The sequence below is a fragment of the Pongo pygmaeus genome, chromosome 4 (assembly GCF_028885625.2).
Source record: "Pongo pygmaeus isolate AG05252 chromosome 4, NHGRI_mPonPyg2-v2.0_pri, whole genome shotgun sequence".
NCBI classification, from domain to species: Eukaryota; Metazoa; Chordata; class Mammalia; order Primates; family Hominidae; genus Pongo; species Pongo pygmaeus.
Window position 1 is genome coordinate 112,936,465 of NC_072377.2, and position 22,049 is coordinate 112,958,513.

At 40.1% G+C, this 22,049-nt stretch overlaps 1 protein-coding gene and 1 pseudogene across 14 annotated transcripts in view; both read left to right on the top strand.

The window, feature by feature from the left end:
- LOC129036223 (probable serine/threonine-protein kinase PkwA) overlaps positions 1 to 851 on the top strand; it is a 36,433-nt pseudogene extending 35,582 nt beyond the window's left edge.
- The window catches only part of FER (FER tyrosine kinase), a 461,370-nt gene that overhangs the window by 38,390 nt on the left and 400,931 nt on the right, over positions 1 to 22,049 (top strand). For 13 of the 14 annotated variants that reach the window (XR_008502853.2, XM_054489923.2, XM_063665113.1 and 10 more), the window contains one exon: positions 13,556 to 13,821. Coding sequence is in view for 13 of the 14 variants with exons in the window: in XM_054489923.2 (XP_054345898.1) it covers positions 13,615 to 13,821 (207 nt within the window). In the remaining variant the exon portion in view is untranslated. Of the gene's footprint in view, positions 1 to 436; positions 717 to 13,555; positions 13,822 to 22,049 lie in introns of those variants that run through there. The other variant, XM_063665115.1, reaches the window with a different exon arrangement.

Genomic DNA, 22,049 nt, shown 5'->3' on the forward strand with positions numbered 1-22,049 from the left:
TGTTTCTGTAGATTATAGATTTACTAAAAGTATTTTGTACGGGAAACAAAGGGATGGGCTGAAACAAAGGAATGAGCTCTGGCTAATTATCTGCAGCAGGAACATGTCCCTCAGGCACAGATCGCTCCTGCTATAGTTTGTGGTTCAGGAACGCCTTAAGTGGTTTTCCCGCCCTAGGTGGGCCAGGTGTTTCTTGCCCTCATTCCAGTAAACCGACAGCCTTCCAGCATGGGCGTCATGGCCATCATGAACATATCACAGTGCTGCAGAGATTTTGTTTATGGCCAGTTTTGGGGTCAGTTTATGGCCAGATTTGGGGGCCTGTTCCCAACACCTGGGTGTATGCAGATACACTGTCTAGTATGAGAGTCACAGAGTGGGTGTCTTGTGTTCGCTTCTTGCCTAACAGCAGCAACCCTATCACTGTCTCCTGTAGCTGGGACAAGCTGGTCAAGGTATGGAATCTGGCTAACTGCAAGCTGAAGACCAACCACATTGGCCATACAGGTTATCTGAACACTGTGACTATGTCTCCAGATGGATCCCTCTGTGCATCTGGAGGCAAGGATGGCCAGTCCATGCTATGGGATCTCAACGAAGGCAAACACCTTTATATGCCAGATGGTGGCGGCATTATCAACACCCTGTGCTTCAGCCCCAACTGCTACTGGCTCTGTGCTGCCATGGGCCCCAGCATCAAGATCTGGGACTTAGGGGTAAATATCATCGTAGATGAACTGAAGCAAGAAGTTATTAGTACTGGCAGCAAGGCAGAACCACCCCAGTGTACCTCCCTGGCCTGGTCTGTTGGTGGTCATTTGTTTGCTGGCTACACAGACAACCTGGTGTGAGTGTGGCGGGTGACATGGGCACCTGCTAGAAGTTTATGGCAGAGCTTTAGAAATTAAAAAATGAACAAACTGGAAAAAAAAAAAGTGGGGAGTCTCAGGCCTCATGGTGAAGGAGAGTGTTTCCCCTGGCTATTTGTTTTTGTTGAGGTTCCTAATTAATCTCTCTTGCTGGTGGTGTCTGGCTTCCTTGATATTTGTCAGAGGGACACCTATTCTATTCTGGGAGGAATTAGCTTACATGGGCTGCCTTCTGCTCCTAGGCTGTGGCTGGGAAAAACCAGGTCTGTGTGGCCTTCTTCACTTGGGTGAGGTAGGCGTAAGACATCCTGCCTCTGTGCTGTTCTTGTTGTAGGGTTACAAAGGAGTTTGCCTTCTTCTTTCCACCTTCCAGAATTCTTTGGTTGTCTCTTGCAGTATTTGTTTATATTTATGCTTAGTGGGGATTAACTGGGAAAAATGGTCTGTGCCATCTTGTCTGGACCACAAGCTGGGTTTTCCTTCTAATTTCAGTTTCTGTGGCATGTGAGTGTGGAGGTAAACGAGTGGAGAGATACTGGCTGGGGTTGAGTTTGGCTTTGTTGGAGGCCCTGAGATTTACTCACTTTTAAAAGAGTTCATTAAACATCCTCTATGCCTGGACTTAAATTTCATTCACCAGTTCGTCGTAGAGCTCTGGAAAATTGTAAGCCAGTGCTGTCCTCCCTATGTTTTCTAAAGCCCTATGCTGGTACAGAGGGACTTTCTCTTTAGATATTTTCTTGACTTTCCCTAGTTTGGTCTATTCACTCTCTGCCTGCTTCTTTTCATATTGGAGTATCCAGTGTGAATTCTCAGGATTTTGTTAACTTTTCTTTGCCAGAATATCTTCTGGCCTGGTTGGGGTAGTATTGGACTCACTGAAACCATGCTGTGAAACTTAGGAATAAGGTTGTACTCCTTTATTTGTTGGTGATATGTTTAAATTTTTGTTTTTTGTTTTTTCTTTTTTTGAGACGGAGTCTTGCTCTGTCACACAGGCTGGAGTGCAGTGATGCGATCGGGGCTCACTGCAAGCTCCGCCTCCCGGGTTCAAGTCGTTCTCCTGTCTCAGCCTACCAAGCAGCTGGGGCTACAGGAGCCTGCTAGCACACCCAGCTAATTTTTTGTATGTTTAGTGGAGACAGGGTTTCACTGTGTTAGCCAGGATGGTCTCGATCTCCTGACCTCGTGATCCGCCCACCTCGGCCTCCCAAACTGCTGGGATTACAGGCGTGAGCCACCATGCCCGGCCAAATTTTTGTTTTTTCTTAAACACTGTTTTTTTTTTTTTTTTTACTATTGTCAGTAGGAGCTTTTGAAGTACTGCTTGATGCTGAGATTTTTGCAGTTTTTACATCTTCCTCTAACTTTTGACATTGCTAATGATGGTGGTGGCAGCCTATCTGGAGCAGCTGCTGTGAAGATGCCAGCTGTGGCTGGGGAGGTGTGGCCAGGCTGCATCCATCGGGGCTGTGCACTCTGCAGAGCCAGCAGGGGCTGGGAACAGGCAGGAGCTTTGTACTCCTGGGTGCAGCTGCAGCTGCCCAGCTGCGGCTTGGGGCCCAGGAAGTCCCCTGCCCCTGCAGGCTTGAGAGTGCCTGCTCTCGCTCCCTGGCCTCTCCCTGCTCCTGGCGCCTGCTGCAGGGTAGAGCAAAGTTGTGGCCAAGCCCAGGCACTGTTGCAACCCGGCCGGGTATGTGCATGCTCAGAGTGGTGCTGACATGCCAGCCCCTTGCCACCGTGGTCCCCTCTGGACTTTGGGTATCGACAAGCATGGGAGGGGGGCCGCAGGGGCTGAGGGCAGCTTGGCACTGGCCTGCAGGTGCCTCTTGGCACAGTCAGTTTGGGTGCCGTGGATGGCATGTTAAAGGCAGACAGGTTCCTAGGCAGAAAGGGGTGGGTCCCTGGTGAAACTTTACCTCAGGCCAGGGATGGCCTGAAGCCTGGGGGCTGGGCTGCCAGTTCTAGGTGAAGTCCATGGCCCAGAGTGAGAACTTCATTGATGACTGTTTGGCAAATTTGATGGTGCTTTTTCCAGGCCCACCATGGCTGCCCATGGATGAATCAGTATGCAGTTCCCTGATTCTGAGCACATAAAAATCCCAGGCTCAGCCAGACACACATTAATCCAGATGACCTGCTTGCAGAAAGGAGCTACCCACTATGGGTCTCCTCCGCCGAGAGCTGGATGCTTGTTGGGACAACCTGCCTGTGGAAAGGAGCTGCCCACTACAGGTCTCCTCCCTTCTGAGTTGGGCACACATTGGGACAACCTGCCTGCAGAAAGGACCTACCCACTTCAAGTCTCCTGAGAGCTATTCTGTCGCTCAATGAAGCTCCTCTCTGCCTTGCTCATTCTCCAGTTGTCTGCATACCTCATTCTTTCTGGATGTGGGACAAGTGCTTGGGACCCACTGAATGGTGGGACTAAAAAGAGCTGTAACACAAGCACAGTAGAAACATGCCCTCCAGTCACTACGTTGCATGCGATGAGAAAGAAGATCTGTGGCCCTTCTGGGATTCCAGACCTTGGGGCTACCTGAGCCAGGACTGTGACATGCTGTGACACCCTCTTTGGGACTCTGTGGTTCCTGGTATCTCTGAGCTTTCTGGTGCCATCGTTTTCCCCCTGTCCAGATGCTACTGAAGCTATGTGTTCTATGTCTGGTCCAACTGCAGCCTTGCACAGAGCCAGCGCCTGTGCTGGTGCCTGCCTGGAGCTGCCTGTCCTGCAGCAGCTGGTGTGCCTGGTTGTGCACAGTGGACAGATCCCGTGCTTGCTCACTCACACACCTTGCTGCTTCACTCCTGGCTCACCCTTGGCATGTGTGGGATCCAGGCCAGTAGTGTGAGCTGAGTGCAGCCTGCCAGCCTGAGTGGATGGAATCAGTTCAGCGGGCACAAGCGAAACCCAAGCAGAGGCACCACTGGCTACAGAGGTTTCTGGCTGGCAAAGCAACACACTAATGATCCTGCGACACTAATATCTTTTTTTTTTTTTCCCCTCCTGATACCTGTGACTCTGCCAGACCCCTGTTATCTTTTTGCTTACTTAATTTCTATCCTCTGGTTGGTTTCTCCTCCTTTCAATCTTGGATTGACAGGTTCTCATGGGTTTTATCCTTGACTCTCTGCTTTTCTGTCAACATTCAGTCTGTTGGTTTCATCTGTCACCTTTAAGTAATTGACTCTCAAATTTGGATTTTTAACCTTAATATTTTACCTAAAGGTAAAATTTCCAGCTGAAACGATTATAGTTTACTCGAAGTAGTTCCATATTCTTGTTCTTTTATTTCTATTGATTATTTATTTCTAAATGATTTCTAAATTTATTTCTAAATTATTTATTTCTAAATTTATTTCTCATGATGATTTATTTCTAAAGCCTTAAAAATTTTATTGAATTGTCTCTCTTTTGTTCACTAAATCCATTCACTAGGTCAAGATTCTTTCATTTTAATTCGCATTGACATTGTCAATTCTAGATCTTCATTTCTCAAGCTATATTGGTATAATGGCTTCTTATGTCTTATTAGCTGCCAAATCAAAATCTATCTTTTTGTCTCTTTGTCCTTCTTTTTACTGAACTATAACATACACACAGAAAAGTATACAAATCATAAGTGTTCAGCTTGATGAATTTTCACAAACTGACCATACTTGTGCAGCTAGTACCAACAAATTAATATTTTTAAACTATTGTATTCATGATCTTGGTTTTCAAAAATTGTAACCTTGTGTTAACAAAAATTAATTTAAGGAGTTTGGGCTTTATTAGTTTCTTGAGCAGAGGACTAGCAGAAGATAAATTGGCATGCCATCTCCCACTACTTGTCACATAGAGATTAATTTTGGAGACGTTTGCTATTTTATCTGTATCTCGTACTCACTTTTTTTTTTTTTTTGCCCTATACATCTCTATTTCCTGAAGTACATTTCCCATTTGACTTTTTATAGTCTAAATCATGATCATTATTTCAGTCCTAATTCATATCTTGCCATTTCTAAGAAATTTTCTGGGTTATTCCAGCTTTAATTAACTTGCAGTAATATTTGCAGTAACAACAACAAGAACCCAGGAGATACCTGAAATATCTACCAACAGGAATTTTCTTTTTCTTCTTCTTTTTTTTTAAAAGACAGTGTCTCATTCTGTTGCCCTGGCTGGAGTGCAATCTTGGCTCACTGCAACCTCCGTTTCCCAGGCTCAAGTGATTCTTGTGTCTCAGACTCCCAAGTAGTTAGGACTACAGGTGCGTGCCACCATACCCAGCCAATTTTTGAATTTTTAGTAGAGATGGGGTTTTGCCATGTTGGACAGGCTGGTCTCGAACTCGTGACCTCAAGTGATCCACCTGCCTCAGCCTCCCAAAATGTTGGGATTACAGTGTGAGCCACCACACGTGGCCCACCAGCAGGAATTTTTGATGAAAGGTAAACATTGTTATTACAAGGCATTTAGAAACAGAAGTGATATTTTACCAAGTTACAGAATAAAATGAACCACAATATCGGATACAGTTTTTTTAAAAAAATGTAAGATATTCGTTGGGTGCAATGGCTTGTGCCTGTAGTTTCAGCTACTTGGAAGGCTGAGGTGGGAGGATTGCTTGAGGCCAAGAGTTTGAGGCAGCAATGTGCTATTATTGTGCCTTTGAATAGCCACTGCACTCCAGCCTGGACAACATAGGGAGATCCCGTCTTAAAAAACTGTATGTATACATATGTACATACACACCACACACACACACACACTCTTACATACATATACATATGTGATTTTTTTTCTCTATTTGGAAAACTCTAATTTTTACCATGTCTTCGAATAAGATTATTGAAGTTAGAGAGCCAAAGCCCTTGCTTTTCTGTGTAGCTTAGAGGATATCAGCTGAATTAACAAGAAATTCACCTCTGGTGTGGATGAACTAGAATGAAAGATAAAAGGTGTTTCACTTCATTTCTTCTAACTGGCTCTGAAAGATTTTACTGCCTGAAATTCTAGGAAACTGGGGGCAAAATAAATTCTACCATCATTTTCAGGATTTATAATAAACAGGATATTTTGGGGAAGCTTATGCTAACTGATCTTTAGATGATTGATTATAAGTTATGGTGTAGTAATTTTTTTAAACAGCTTTTTTGAACTATTATTTACAACCAAAGAATTCAGCCATTGAAACTGTACAGTTTGTTTTTAGTACATTCACAGTTATGCAGGCACTACTACAATCAATGTTAGAACATTTTCATCACCACAAAAAGAAATCCAATACCCACTAACAGTCATTCCTAATTTCACCCCACATTTGCCAACCCTGATCAACTAGTAATCTAGTTTATAGATTTGCCCATTTTGAGCATTTCATATTAATGAAATCATACCCTGTGATCTTTTGTGTCTGGTTTCTTTGACCTAGTAAAACATTTTCAAGGTTCATCCATGTTGTAGCCTGTATCAATACTTCCTTTTCATTGCCAAATTATATTCCATTGTATGGATGTTGTCCCATTTTATTTATCTGTTCACTTGTTGATGGATATTTGGGTTGGTTCTACTTTGTAGCTATTGTGAATAATGTTACTTCAAATATTCATATGCAAGTTTTTGTATAGACATATGTTTTCATTTCGGTCGGGTATATACCTGGGAGGTGAATTTCTGGATCATATGCTAACTCTATGTTTTACCTTTCCAGGAACTGCCAAACTCTTTTCTGCCAGTGGTTGCACCATTTAATGTGCAAGGGATGAAGATTCCATTCTCTTCAGTGCTAAACTATATGTCTGTCTTTTTTGATTAGAGATATTCTAATGGTGTGAAATAGTTATCTCATTATAGTTCTGTTTTGAATTTTCCTGATAGCTAATGATATTGAACATCTTTTCATGAGCCTATTGGACATGTCTACATTTTTCTTAGAGAACTGTCCATTCAAATCCTTTGTCCATTTTTTTGTTTGTTTTTCTTATTATTGAGTTGTAAAAATTCTTTATGTCCTCCATCCAGAAGTTCCTTATCATATATATATACACACATATATATGTATATGCATATATGTATATATATGCATATACATATATATGATATATATGTATATACATATATGTATATATATGCATATACATATATATGATATATATGCATATACATATATATGATTTGTAAATATTTTCTCCCATTCTGTAGGTTGTCTTTTCACTTTCTTGATGGTGTCCTTTGAAGCATGGAAGTTTTAAATTTTGATGAAATCCAACTAATATATTTTTATTTTGTCATTTGTGCTTTTGTTGTTGTATCTAAGAAACCATTGCCTAAGCCAGGGTTACAAAAACTTACTTGTATGTTTTATTCTGAGAATTTTATAGTTTTAGCTCTGATACTTAGGTATGTCATCCATTTACAGTTAATGTTTTGTGTGCGGTCTAAGGAAGGCATCCTGCTTCATTGTTTTGCATGTGGAAATCCAGTTGTCCCAGAACCAGTTGTTGAAAAGACTTTTCTTTTCCAATGGAATGGACTTGGCACCCTTGTAGAAAATCACTTTACCATAAATGTGAAGATTTGCATTTGGCCCCTCTAGTCTATTCCATTGATTTCTATGTTTATCCAGATGCCATTACCATAGTGTGTTGATCACTGTAGCTTTTTAGTAGGTTTTGAAATCAGAAAGTGTGAATCTTCCAGCTTCGTGCCTCTTTTCAAGTTATTTCATGTTATTTTGGCTCCCTTACTTTTCTGTATAGATTTTAGGATAGCTTGTCAATTTCTATAAAAAAGCTAGCCGAGATATTAATATGGATTATGTTAAATTTGTAGATCAAATTGGAGAATCTTTCTTAACAATATTAAATCTTTTGATCTGTGAACGTGAATATTTCAATTTACTTAGGTCTTTTAAAATTACTTTCTTTTTTGAGACAGAGTTTTGCTCTTGTTGCCCAGGCTGGAGTGCAATGGGCGTGATTTTGGCTCACTGCAACCTCCACTTCCTGGTTAAGTGATTCACCTGCCTCAGCCTCCAAGTAGCTGGGATTACAGGCATGCGCCACCACGCATGGCTAATTTTGTATTTTTAGTAGAGACGGAGTTTCTCCAGGTTGATCAGGCTGGTCCCAAACTCCTGACCTCAGGTGATCCACCTGCCTCAGCCTCCCAAAGTGCTGGGATTACAGGTGTGAGCCACTGCACCTGGCCCTAAAATTACTTTCAACAGTGTCTTAAGCATACAAGTTTTGCTTTTTTTTTTGTAAAATTTATTCCTAAGTATTTTATTCTTTTTTGGTGCTTTTGTAATAGAATTGTTTTCTAATTTCATTTTTGGATTGTTCAATGATGGTATATAGAAATATAATTTATTTTTGCATATTGTATAAATATAATTTATTTTATATATTGACCTTGTACCCTGCACTATTACTTAACTATTTTTTATTTGTTTATATTTAAAATTTTGTAGATACATAGTAGGTATATATATTTATAGGGTACATGAAATATTTTGATACAGACATGCAGTGTGTAATAATCACATCAGGGTAAATGGAGTATCCATCACCTCAAGCATTTATCCTTTGTGTCACAAACAATTCAATTATACAGCTTTAGTTATTTGATAATGTACAATTAAATTATTATTGACTATAGTCACCCTATTGTGCTATCAGGTACTAGGTCTTATTCTGTATATATTTTTTGTTCCCATTAACCATCCCAACTTTCCCCCTGCTTCCCACTACCCTTTATAACCTGTTGTAATCATCCTTCTACTCTTTGTCTCCATGAGTTCAAGATTGTCTTTCTGTGTCTGGCTTATTTCACTTAACATAATGACTGTGTCTGGCTTATTTCACTTAACATAATGACCACCAGTTCTATCCATGTTGTTGCAGATAACAAGATCTCTCACTCTTTTTAATGGCTGAATAGTACTCCATTGCGTATATGTACCACATCTCTTTATTCATTCATCTGCTGATGGACACTTAGGTGGCTTCCAAATATTGGCTATTGTAAACAGTGTTGCAAAAAACATAGGAGTGCAGATATCTCTTTGGTATACTGATATCTATTTTTTTGGCGGGGGGTGTTATATACCCAGCAGCGGGATTGCTGGATTATGTGGTAGCTCAGTTTTTAGTTTTTTGAGGAAGCTCCAAACTGTTCTCCATAGTGGTTGTACTAATTCACATTCCCACCAGCAGCAGTGTTTCAGGATTCTCTCTTTTCTACATCCTTACTATTTGTTTTCTGGTTGTTTTATGGTCTTTTTCCTTTCCTGTCTTCCTGTCTTTCTTTTAGGGAAGGTAATTTTCTTTGGTGGTATGACTTAATTTTACTTTTTTTGTATTCATTGTATGTTTTTTGATTTGAGGTTACCATGAAGCTTGCAAATACTGTTTTATAACCCAGTATTTTAAACTAATGACAAGTTAACATGATTGTGTAAACAAACAAGCAAAAAGAAAACTAATGAAAACTCTACACTTTAACTTTGACCCCTCCCCGCTTTTTAACTTATTGTTTCTATTCATAACTCGTTGTACTGTGTCTTGAAAAGTTGTAGTTATTATTTTTGATTGGTTCATCTTGTCTTTTTTCTTAAGACCAGAGTAGTTTACACACCACAATTACACATTATTATTATAATGTGATAATATTCTTTGTTTTTTTGGTGTACTTACCTTTACCAGTGAGTTTTGTACCTTCAGATGATTCGTTACTGCTCATTAATGTCCTTTTCTTTCTGATTGATTAATCCCCCTTAGCACTTCCTTTTTTTTTTTCTTTTTTTTTTTTTTTTTGAGACGAAGTTTCACTCTTGTTGCCCAGGCTGGAGTGCAGTGATGCAATCTTGGCTCACTGCAACCTCCACCTCCCAGGTTCAAGTGATTCTCCTGCCACGGCCTCCCTAGTAGCTGGGATTACATGTGCCCACCTCCACGCCCAGCTAATTTTTTGTATTTTTAGTAGAGACAGAGTTTCACCATGTTGGCCAGGCTGGTCTCAAACTCCTGACCTCAGGTGATCCACCCACCTTGGCCTCCCAAAGTGCTGGGATTACAGATGTGAGTCACTGTGCTTGCTCCCCTCAACCCCCGACCCCCGACCTTAACATTTCTTATAGGACTAGTGTGGTGTTGATGAAATCCTTCAGCTTGTTTTTTGTTTGTTTGGGAACATCTTTATTTCTCATTTATGCTTAAAGGATATTTTCACCAGATATGCTATTCTAGGGTAAACGTTTTTTTTTTCCTTCAGCACTTTAAATATTTCATGCCACTCTCTCCTGCCATGTAAGATTTCCACTGAAAAGGCTGCTGCCACACATGTGGGATCTCCATTGGATGTTATTTGTTTCTTTTCTCTTGTTGCTTTTAGGATCCTTTCTTTATTCTTGACCTTTGGGAGTTTGATTATTAAATGCCTTGAGGTAGTCTTTAGGTTAAATCTGCTTGTTGTTCAATAACCTTCTTGAACATGAATATTTACATCTTTCTCCAGGTTTGGAAAGATCTCTGTTATTATCTCTTTGAATAAACTTTCTACCCCTATCTCTTTCTGTACCTCCTTTTTAATTCTAATTACTCTTAGATTCCCTTTTTTGGCTGGGCATGGTGGCTCATGCCTGTACTTTGGAAGGCCAGTACTTTGGAAGGCCAAGATGGGAAGATTGCTTGCACGTAGGAGTTTGACAGCAGCCTGGGCAACAAAGTGTGACCCCTTCTTTACAAAAAAAATTTAAAATTAGCTGAGCATGGTGACACATACTTGTAGTCCCAGCTACTCAGGAGGCTGAGACAGGAGGATCTCTTGAGCCCAGGAGGTTGAGGCTGCAGTAAACTGTGATTGTGCCACTGTACTCTAGCCCAGAGGGAGACCCTGTCTGGAAAAAAAGAAAAACTTTCCCCTTTTGAATCTATTTTCTAGTTCTTGTAGGCATGGTTTATTCTCTTTTATTCTTTTTTTTTTTTTTTTATGTTCCCTCTGACTATTTTTTGTGCCACTGTACTCCAGCCTGGATGACAGAGGGAGACCCTGTCTGAAAAAAAAGAAAAAATTTCCCCTTTTGAGGCTATTTTCTAGTTCTTGTAGGCATGGTTTATTCTCTTTTATTCTTTTTTTTTTATTGTTGTTGTTCCCTCTATTTTTAAATAGCCTGTCTTCAAGCTCACTAATTCATTCTTCTGCTTCATCGATTCTGATATTAAGAGACACTGATGCGTTCTTCAGTGCGTCAGTTGCATTTTTCAACTGTAGAATTTGTGCTTCATTCTTTTTATTTATTTCAATCTCCATGTTAAATTTATCTAGATAGAATTCTAAATTTGGTCTCTCTGTTATCTTGAATTTCTTTGAGTTACTTTAAAACAGCTGTTTTGAATTCTCTGTGTTAACGATCCCATGTCTTTTAGGCCAGGATTGGTTCCAGGTGCCTTAATTTAGTTTGTGTATGGAGATCCTGTTTTCCTGGATGGTCTTGAATCTTGTGGATGTTCGACAGAGTCTGTACATTCAAGAGTTAGGTATTTATTAGGTATTTATTGTAATCTTCACTTCTGTGCTTTGTTTGTACCTGTCATCCTTGGGAAGGCTTTCCAGGTAATACAAGGTACTTGGGTGCTGTGATCTAAGCTGTATCTGTATTAGGGGCCACTTCAAGCCCAGTAACACTATGATTTATGCGGACTTGCAGGGGCACTGCCTTTGTGGTCTTGGATGAGATCTGGAAGGATTCTTTACATTACCAGCAGAAACTCTTGTTCCCTTTCGTTACTTTCTCCCAAATAAATGGAGTCTCTCTCTGTTTTGAGTCACCTGGAGCAGGGGGTGGGGTGACACAGTCACCCATGTTGCTACCAGTACTGGAATTGCACTGGGTCAGACCTAAAGCCAGCGCAGCACTGGGTCATGCCCAAGGCCCACTGTAATCGCTACCTGACTCCTGCCTATGTTTGCTCAAGGCACCTGAGCTTTATAATCAGCATGTGGTGAAGCCAGCCAAGCTTGTGTCCTTTCCTCAAGGGTGGTGAGTTTCTGTAGGCTCCAAATGGGTCCAGAAATGTTGTCTGTTAGCCAAGGAGTGGAGTCAAAACCTTAGAAATCTACCTGGTGCCCTATTCTACAGCTAAACTGGCACTCAAGCCATGAGACAAAGTCTTTCCCGCTCTTCCCTCTCCTTTCCACAAGTAGAAGAGCCTCTCTCCCTGGCCACCACCACCATAGGCCCACAGGAAGTACTGCCAAGCTACTGCTGATGTTGACGTGAGGCCCAAGTTTCCTTCAGTCAGATTGTGGTGAATGCTGCCAGTCCTGGGACTTACCCTGCAGGGCAGTGGGCTCCTCTCTGGCCCAGAGCAGGTCTAGAAGTGCCACCTAAGAGGCAAGGCCTGGAATTGGGGGCTGTAAGAATGTGCTTGGTGCTCTACCCCACTGTGTTCGAGATGGTACCTAAGGTGTAAGACAAAGTCCCCTTAACTTTCTCTCTGTTTTTCTCAAGCAGGAGTCTCTCACCATAGACATCACTACAGCTGGGAATGTGCTAGGTCTCACCTGAGGTTAGCATGTCTGAATCTGACCCAGGGCCCACAGCGTACTACCTGGGTATCACTGCTGCTTATTCAGGGACCAGAGGCTCTTAAGTCAGCAGGTGATGAAGCCTGCCAGGACTGGGTCCTCCCTTTCAAGGCAGCGGGGTTTTTTTTTGGCCCAGGTTGTGTTTAGAAATGTCATTCAGGAGGTAGGGCCTATAATAGGGGTCTAATGACTGCCCAGTGCTCTATCCTACGGTGGCTGAGCTGGTATCCAAGAGGCAAGACAATGTTCTCTTTACTGTTTGTCTCCTCTCCTCAAGCAGAAGGATGGAGTCATTTGTTGCTGCAAGCTGTGCTGGCCGGGGTACAGAAGGGGTGTTGCAAGCACTCCTCTAGCCTCCCTCTCTCATGTCTCTCTAGGTTGCTGAAACTCAAGTTCTGACTGCTGGAATGGGCAATTCCCCTCTGGCTATGGCTGGTCTAAATGCTCCCTTCCTGGGTGGGCATTGGCTGAGTTCATCCTGGTTTCGCTTTCTGCTGTGACATGGCAGCAGTGAGTTTATTGCAAAGTCCCACAATCGCAGTGCTCTCTTTCTCCTCCAAGCATACTCTGTGCACCATGTGGCCACTGCCAGGTGATGGGAGAGGACTGGTCTTGATGGTTTGAGACTGTGTTTTCTACCCTTTTCAGTACCTTTTTCAGCGATAAGAAGTTAAAACTGGTTACTGTGATTGCTCACCTGATTTTTGTGTGTGTAAATAGTTGTTAAATTTGGTGTTCCTGCTGGCAGGGGGCAGGGAGGCATAATTGGTGGAGGCGTCTAGTCATTTATTTTAATGGTTTTTCTTGCATTACATAGGATTTTCTACATACAAGATGATGTAATTTGCAAATTAAGATAGTTTTATTTCTTCCTTTCCGATCTGAATGCCCCTTTTATTTCGTTTGTTTCATTGTAATGGCTAAGACCTCTGGAGTAATGTTGAAGCCAACAATAGAGTGGACCTCTTCATCTTGTTTCTGATCTTTGGAAGGAAGTATTCAGTTGTGATTTTTTTTTTTAACCCCAAAGAAGAATCTATAATAACTGTTTTTTTTTGAAGACTAATTTCGTTTTTATTTAAGAGTTTTTCTCTTTTGTTTACATACACAGATATGTGCTGATTAGAAGGCTCACTTGTGCAGTGTGGAGGATAACCAGTGCCTTACAAAATGGGGTTTGGGAGTGACCTGAAGAATTCACATGAAGCAGTGTTAAAATTGCAAGACTGGGAATTACGGTTACTGGAAACAGTAAAGAAATTTATGGCCCTGAGAATAAAAAGTGATAAAGAATATGCATCTACTTTACAGAACCTTTGTAATCAAGTTGATAAGGAAAGTACTGTCCAAATGAATTATGTCAGCAACGTATCCAAGGTAAGAAGAATAATTTCACTCTTTGTTATTTATAACATTATAATTGTCCTTAAAATGCAATAGCTCATACTATTGAATGAGCATACTTAAGTCAGCATTCTAAAGCAGTGATTCCACAGTTTTACAGAGTATGAAAATCTCATGGAGAAATTTTTAAAAATTATAAATGTTGGAGTGGCCGGGCATGGTGGCTCACACCTGTAATCCTAGCACTTTGGAAGGCTGAGGCGGGAACATCACTTTAGCCTAGGAGTTTGAGACCAGCCTGGGGAAAGTGGTGAAACCCCGTCTCTACAAAAAATATGAAAATAAGCTGGGCGTGGTAGCATGTGACTGTAGTCCTAGGAGGTTGAGGTGGGAGGATTGCTTGAGCCTGTTAGATCAAGGCTGCAGTGAGCCGTGGGTGACAGAGTGAGACCCTGTCTCAAAAAACAAAACAAAAAATTCCCTAATTTTTTGTGCCTCTCTGATATTCTGTATTCTATAGCTGTACCTCTCTGATATTCTGACTTAATGGGTCAGGTTTGAGAACCATTGTTACAAATTTTGGTTTCTTTTATTAACTCTTCTGGCTTTGGGTCATTTGAACCCGGCTAATTTTCCCTTTTGCACAAACTTTCGTTATAAACCACTCCCTGAATTCTTCTGTGAATCATTAGTGTTGTGAATCATATGGAATATTTTAGCATGTAGCTGTTATTTGCTATCACTTCAGTACAAAAATACTAGTATATTGTTGAGTTAGTCACTCTTAAATCATCCATTAGATGAATAATGTATTTTTTAAATCCAAGATTATTCTGTCATATAAAAATAAGGGCCAGAACTATACTGTTAATTGTTCTTTGAAAACATTGAAGAAGAAATATTAAACTCTAATAGTTCTTGGATTCTTGTTCTGTTACTTCCAATGTCTTATTTAAATATCATATTTCACTATATTTATTCAAAGTTAAAAATAAATCTTTTTAACTTTAGAATGTTAAAAAAATTAATCTTTCACTTTTGGGTCTTAGGATTTGAGTAAATTTTAGAGGAAAACTCTGTTACCTGTGGAGACTGTGTATATAGTGTGTTTGATCAAGTAAGGATTTGTGATTCTCTTAAGAACCCAGTAATGTTAATATCTTTAACTTCCTTTCTGGGCCAGTATCTAGTCTGAAGGTAGAGCTACCAGAGATGGCCACAAAAAATATGGGACACCATTTGAATTTGCATGCAGTATTTAGGACAAACATACATTAAAAATTATTTGTTATTTATCTGAAATTCAAATTTAACTGGATATCCTTTATTTTATTTGGCAATTTCATCTGTGGGTATAAGCCTGCTATTATGTTAATGAGAATAGATAGGGAAAGTATTTTTGGTATTTTAAAAGTCACATTTTATTTAGTCTTCTTGTTTTTGGTAAGCTACCTGGTGTTTCTGAGTCCAAAAGCTTTCTGCTTCATTTATCCCTCTTGTTTTCTTTTCTTTCTTTTTTTTTTTTTTTTTTTTTTTTTGAGATGCAGTCTCACTTTCTCGCCCAGGCTAGAGTACAGTGGTGCAATCTTGGCTCACCAAAACCTCCGCCTCCCAGGTTCAGGTGATTCTTGTATCTCAGCCTCATGAGTAGCTGGGATTACAGGTGCGTACCACTACACCTGGCTAATTTTTGTATTTTTAGGGCAGATGGGGCTTCATCATGTTGGCTAGGCTGGTCTTGAACTCCTGACCTCAAATGATCTACCTGCCTCGGTCTCCTGAGCTTAAACGGAGTCATCTGACCTCATAAATCTTGACCTCCCTACTGCAGGACACTTAGGTTTTAACTTTTCATCATATGCTAATTAGTTACGACTTATCTGCTTTTCATTTTCTTACATTCTATTGACATGACTTATTTGCCATTGTCACATGGTTTCTATTTTCTTTGTTATTGCTAATTTATACATGAAATTAACAGTTGAACAATGGTTGAGAACTCACAGAAAATCAAGGAGTATGTCAGCCTTTCCTCTTTTTTTTTTTTCTCTTTCAGGATCTTGCTCTGGCGTCCAGGCTGGAGTGCAGTGGTACAGTCATGGCTCATTGCAGCCTTGACCTCTCAGGCTCAAGCAATCCTTCCACCTCAGCTTTCTAGGGAGCTGGGACTATAGGCATGCGCCACCATAACTGGCTAATTTTATTTTTTATTTTATAGAAACGGGGTCTCAGTATATTGCCCAGGCTGACCTTGAACTTCTGGGCTCAAGCAATCCTCCCACCTTGGCCTCCCAAAGATCTGGGATTATAGGCATGAGCCACTGTGACCAGCCATTCTTTCCTCTTAACACAGAAAAACTATGATTTATTCTACCTATAAGTAAAGTCTACCTTTTTTAAAGAGGATTGTGCTTTTCGTATTGTATCTTAAAAAATCTTTGCCTGATGCAAAGTTGAAGAGTTTTGCCTGTGTTATCATCTGGAAATTTTTATAGTTTTAAGTTTTGTTTGTAGGTCTATGATTTATTTTTATTTAATTTTTGTACATGTGGCAAGCTATGGATTGAAGTTCATATTTTTTTCTTTTTTTGCTTCTGGATATCCATTTGTTCTAACATTCATTTGTTGAAAACACTAAGCTTTCTCCATTGAATTGCCTTTGCATCTTTGTTTAAAATCAGTTGATCATAATGCGAGTCTATTTTTGTACTCTTTATTCTGTTCCATTCGTATTTTTGTCTATCATGACACCAGTAACACATTTAATTATTTGTTCCTTGATAATAATATCAAAGTCAGGTAGTGTACAGTAGTCATCCCTTATTCATGGGAGATATGTTCTAATATCCCCAGTAGATGCCTGAAGCTGTGGATAGTACTGAACGTCCACTGTTGTCAATCAGAATATGTTTGTGTTCATGCCTTCCACCCACACATTTAATTCCTTTTCCATCTTAACTAAGCACTTATCACGTACTATGCATATAACTTTTGCAGTTTGAAGTGCAACATAAAAAATTCAAAGGCGCAAATTTTTTTTTCTTCTTTTTCACAGTTGCATGGATAGAAGATTCATTCTTACCGTAGCTCTTAGCAACCTCAGCATATGTTGTTTTTCTTTCTTTAAGTTGAGAACTTTCATCCCTTCACCCAAAGGAGACACTTTCTGGCTTCTTTTTGGCATATCCAAATTACCGGCATCACTATCCTTTCAGTTTGGGGCTATTATTAAGTTAAATAAAGGTTCCTTAAACACAAGCACTGCTATAGCAAGGATAACTGAGATGGCTACTCAGTGAGTAATATTCAAGTAGCATATACAGCATGGATACACTAGACAAAGGGATGATTCATATCCTGGGCAGGACAGAGTGCGGAGGCTAGGTATTTCATCATACTACTCAGAGCGGTGTCACCTTAAAGTTATGAATTGTTTATTTCTGGAATTTTCCATTTTTGGATTACGTGCAATCAAAACTGCAGGAAGCAAGACAACAGATTAAGGGTTACTACTGAACTTATTTTTTTTTCAAAATTATTTTGTCTTTTCTAAATCCTGTGCATCTCCTTATGAATTTTAGCAGCACCTTACCAATTATTTTTTTTTAAAGGCTACTGGGATTTTGCTTGGAATTATATTGAATGTATAGATAAATTTGGGGAAAATCTATATCTTAACAGTATTGGGTCTTTCAATAAATAAAAATGGTATACATTTTAAATTGTTAAAAAATAATTCAACTTTTATTTTAGATTCTGGGGGTACACATGCAGGTTTGTTACCTGGATATATTGTGTGATGCTGAGGTTTATGGTATGAATGACCCCATTACCAAAGTAGTAAGCATAATACCCAGTAGTTTTTCAGCCTTTCCCCCCGTCCTTCCCTCTCCCCTCTAATATTCTGTAGTGCCCATTGTTTCCATCTTTATATCCTTGTGTATGCAATGTTTAGCTGCCACTTATAAGTGAGAACATGGAGTATTTGGTTTTTTTTGTTCCTGTGTTAATTTGCTTAGGATAATGGCCTCCAGCTGCATACATGTTGCTGCAAAGGGCATGATTTCTTTCTTTTTTATGACCATATAGTATTCTATGGTGCATATGTGCTGCATTTTCTTCATCTAATCCACCATTGATAAGCAGTGAGGTTGATTCCATGTCTTTGCTACTGTGAATAGTGCTATGATGAACATACAAATGTAGGTGTCTGTTTGGTAGAACTATTTATTTTCTTTTGGCTATATACCCACTAATGGGACTGCTAGGTCTAATGGTAGTTCTGTTTTAATTTCTTTGAGAAATCTCCAGAGTGCTTTCTCTAGTGGCTGAACTAATTTACATTTCCACCAACAGTGTATTAAGTGTTCCCGTCTCTCCACAACCTCACGAGCATGTGTTGTTTTTTTGACGTTTTAATTATAGCCATTCTTACTGGTGTGAGATGGTATCTCATTGTGGTCTTGATTTGCATTTATCTGATAATTAATGACGTTGAGCATTTTATCATGTGTTTGTTGGCCACTTGTATGTCTTCCTTTGAGAAGTATCTGTTAATGTCCTATGCCCACTTTTTAATGTTTTTTTTCTTGATGATTTGTTTAAGTTCTGTGTAGAACATTAGTCCTTTGTTGGATGCATGGTTTATGATTATTTTCTCCCATTCTGTAGGTTGTCTGTTTACTCTGTTGGTAGTTACTTTTGTTGTATAGAAGCTCTTTAGTTTGATTAAGTCCCACTTGTCAATTTTCATTTTTGTTGCAATTGCTTTTGAGAATTTAGTCATAAATTTCTTCCCACAGCTGATACCCAGAATGGTGTTTCCCAGGTTTTCTTCTAGGATTCTTATAGTTTGAGGTCTTACATTTAAATCTTTAATCCATTCTGAATTAATTTTTGTACATGGTGAAAGGTAGGGGACAAGTTTCATTCTTCTGCATATAAAGCTAGCCAGCTATCCCAGCAGCATTTATTAAATAGGGACTTCTTTCCCTGTTGCTTATTTTTGATGAAAGATCAGATGGCTGTAGGTTTGCGTTTTTTTTTGTTTTGTTTTGTTTTTTAATTTCTGTGTTTTCTAATCTGTTCCATTGGTCTATGTGTCTTTTTTTGTACCACTACCATGCTGTTTTGGTTATTGTAGCTTTATAGTATAGTTTGAACTTGTGTAACATCAAGCCACTGGCTTTGTTCTTTTTACTTAGGACTGCTTTGGCTATTTGGGTGACTTTTTGGTTGCATATGAATTTTATAATAGTTTTTTCCCAGTTCTGTGAGAAATGACAGTAGTTTGATAGGAATAGTGTTGAATCTGTAGATTGCTTTGGGCAGTATGGGCATTTAATGATATTGATTCTTTCAGACCGTCAGCACAGAATGTTTTTCCATTTGTTTGTGTCATCTGTGATTTCTTTCAGCAGTGTCTTGTAGTGCTTCTTGTAGGGATCTTTTATTTTCTTGGTTAAATGTATCCCTAGGTGTTTTATTTTATTTTTTTGTTTCTATTGTAAATGGCATTGCATTCTTGATTTGGCTATCAGCTTGAATGTTATTGGTGTATAGAATTGGTGCTGATTTTTCTAATTTATTTTGTATCCTGATTGTTTACTGAAGTCGTTTATCAGTTTCAGGAGCCTTTTGGTGAAGTACTTAGGGCTTTGTGGGTATAGACGCATGTCATCCATTAAGAGAGATAGTTTGACTTCTTTTCCTATTTGGGTGCCTTTTATTTTTTTCTCTTGCCTGATTGTTCTGGCTAGGACTTCTAGTACTACATTGTATTGGAGTGGCGAGAGTGTGCATCCTTGTCTTGTTCCAGTTCTCAAGGGGAATAGCTCAGGCATTTGCCGTTCAGTATGATGTGGGCTGTGTGTTTGTCATAGATGGCTCTTACTGTTTTGAATTATATTCCTTCCATGCCTAGTTTATTGAGGATTTTTATCATGAAGCAATGATGGATTTTATCAAACGCTTCAATCTCAGTCATCAATTGAGATTATTATATGGTTTTGTTTCTAATTGTGTTCATGTGACAAATTACATTTATTGATTTGTATATGTTGATCCAACCTTGCATTGCAGGAATGAAGCCTGTTGGATCATGACGAATTAATTTTTTGATGTGCTGCTTGATTCGGTTTGCTATTAATAGTAGTTCATCGAGGATTTTTGTGTTTGTGTTCATCATGGATATTGACCTGTAGTTTTCTGCTTTTGTTGTGTCTTTGCCAAGTTTTGGTATCAGTGTGATGCTGACTTTTTAGAATGAATTAGGTAGAATTCCCTCCTACTTGATTTTTTGGAATAGTTTCTGTAGAATTGGTACTACCTCTTTGTACATCTAGTAGAATTTGGCTGTGAATCCATTTAGTCTGCTTTTTTTTTTTTAATTGGATAGGTTTTTTATTACTGATTCAATTTGGAGCTGGATATTGGTCTTTTCAGGGTTTCAGATTCTTCCTTGATATGGTTTTGCTGTGTCCCCACCCAAATCTCATCTTGAATTGTAACTCCCACAATTCCCACATGTTGTGGGAGGTGACTGAATTATGGGAGTGGGTCTTTCCTGTGCTGTTCTCATGATAGTGAATGAGTCTCATGAGATCCGATCATTTTAAAAATGGGAATTTTCCTGCACAAGCTCTCTTTTGCCTGCCATCATCCACATAAGATGTGATTTGCTCCTCCTTACCTTCCACCATGTTTGTGAGGCCTCCCCAGCCATGTGGAACTGTAAGTTCAGTTAAATCTCTTTCTTTTGTAAATTGGCCAGTCTCAGGTATCAGCAGCATGAAAACAGATTAATACAGTAAATTGGTACCAGTAGAGTGGGGCGTTGCTAAAAAGCTACCTGAAAATGTGGTAATGACTTTGGAACTGGGTAACAGGCAGAGGTTGGAACAGTTTGGAAGGTTCGGAAGAAGACAGGAAAATGTGGGAAAGTTTGGAACTTCCTAGAGACTTGTTGAATGGCTTTGACAAAAATACTGTTAGTGATATGAACGATAAGGTCCAGGCTGAGGTAGTCTCAGATAGAGATGAGGAACTTGTGAACCAGAGCACAGGTGACTCTTGTTTTGTTGCAGCAAAGAGACTGGTGGAATTTTGCCCCTGCCCTAGAAATTTATCGAAATTTGAACTTGAGAGAGATGATTTAGGGTATCTGGCAGAAGAAATTTCTAAGCAGCAAAGCATTCAAGAGGTGACTTGGGTGCTGTTAAAGGCATTCAGTTTCATAAAGGAAGCAGAGCATAAAAGTTTGGAAAATTTGCAGCCTGAAAATGTGATAGAAAAGAAAATCCCATTTTCTGAGAGAAATTCAAGAAATTTGCATAAGTAACAAGGAATTGAACGTTAATCACCAAGACAATGGCAAAAATGTCTCCAGGGCATGTCAGAGGTCTTCATGACAGCCCCTCCATCACAGGCCTGGAGGCCTAGGAGGAAAACATGGTATTGTGGGCCAGGCCCAGGGTCTCTGTGTTATGTGCAATCTAAGGACTTGGTGCCCTGCATCCTAGCCGCTCCAGCCGTGACTAAAAAGGGCCAAGGTATAGCTTGGGCCATGGCTTCAGAGGGTGCAAACTCCAAGCCTTGGCAGCTTCCACGGGGTGTTGAGCCTACCAGTGCATCGAAGTCAAGGATTGAGGTTTGGGAACCTCCTCCTAGATTTCTGAGGATGTGTGGAAATGCCTGGATGTCCCAGCAGAAGTTTGCCACAGGGGTGGGGCTCTCCTGGAGAACCTCTGCTAGGGCAATGTGGAAGGGAAATGTGGGGTTGGAGCCCCGACACAGAGTCCCTACTGGGGCACTGCCTAGTGGAGCTGTGAGAAGAGGGCCACCGTCCTCCAGACCACAGAATGGTAGATATACTGACAGCCTGCACTGTGTGCCTGGAAAAGCTGCAGACACTCATCAACAGTCTGTGAAAGCAGCTGGAAGGGAGGCTGTACCCTGCAAAGCCACAGGGGCAGAGCTGCCCAAGACTATGGGAACCCACCTCTTGCATCCGTGTGACCTGGATGCAAGACATGGAGTCAAAGGAGATCATTTTGGAACTTTGAGATTCGACTGCCCCACTGGATTTCAGACTTGCATGGAGACTGTAGCCCCTTTGTTTTGGCCAGAGTCTCCCTTTCGCAACAGGTGTTTACCTAATACCTGTACTCCCATTGTATCTAGGAAGTAACTAAGTTGCTTTTGATTTTACAAGTTCATAGGCGGAAGGGACTTGCCTTGTCTCAGATGAGACATTGGATTGT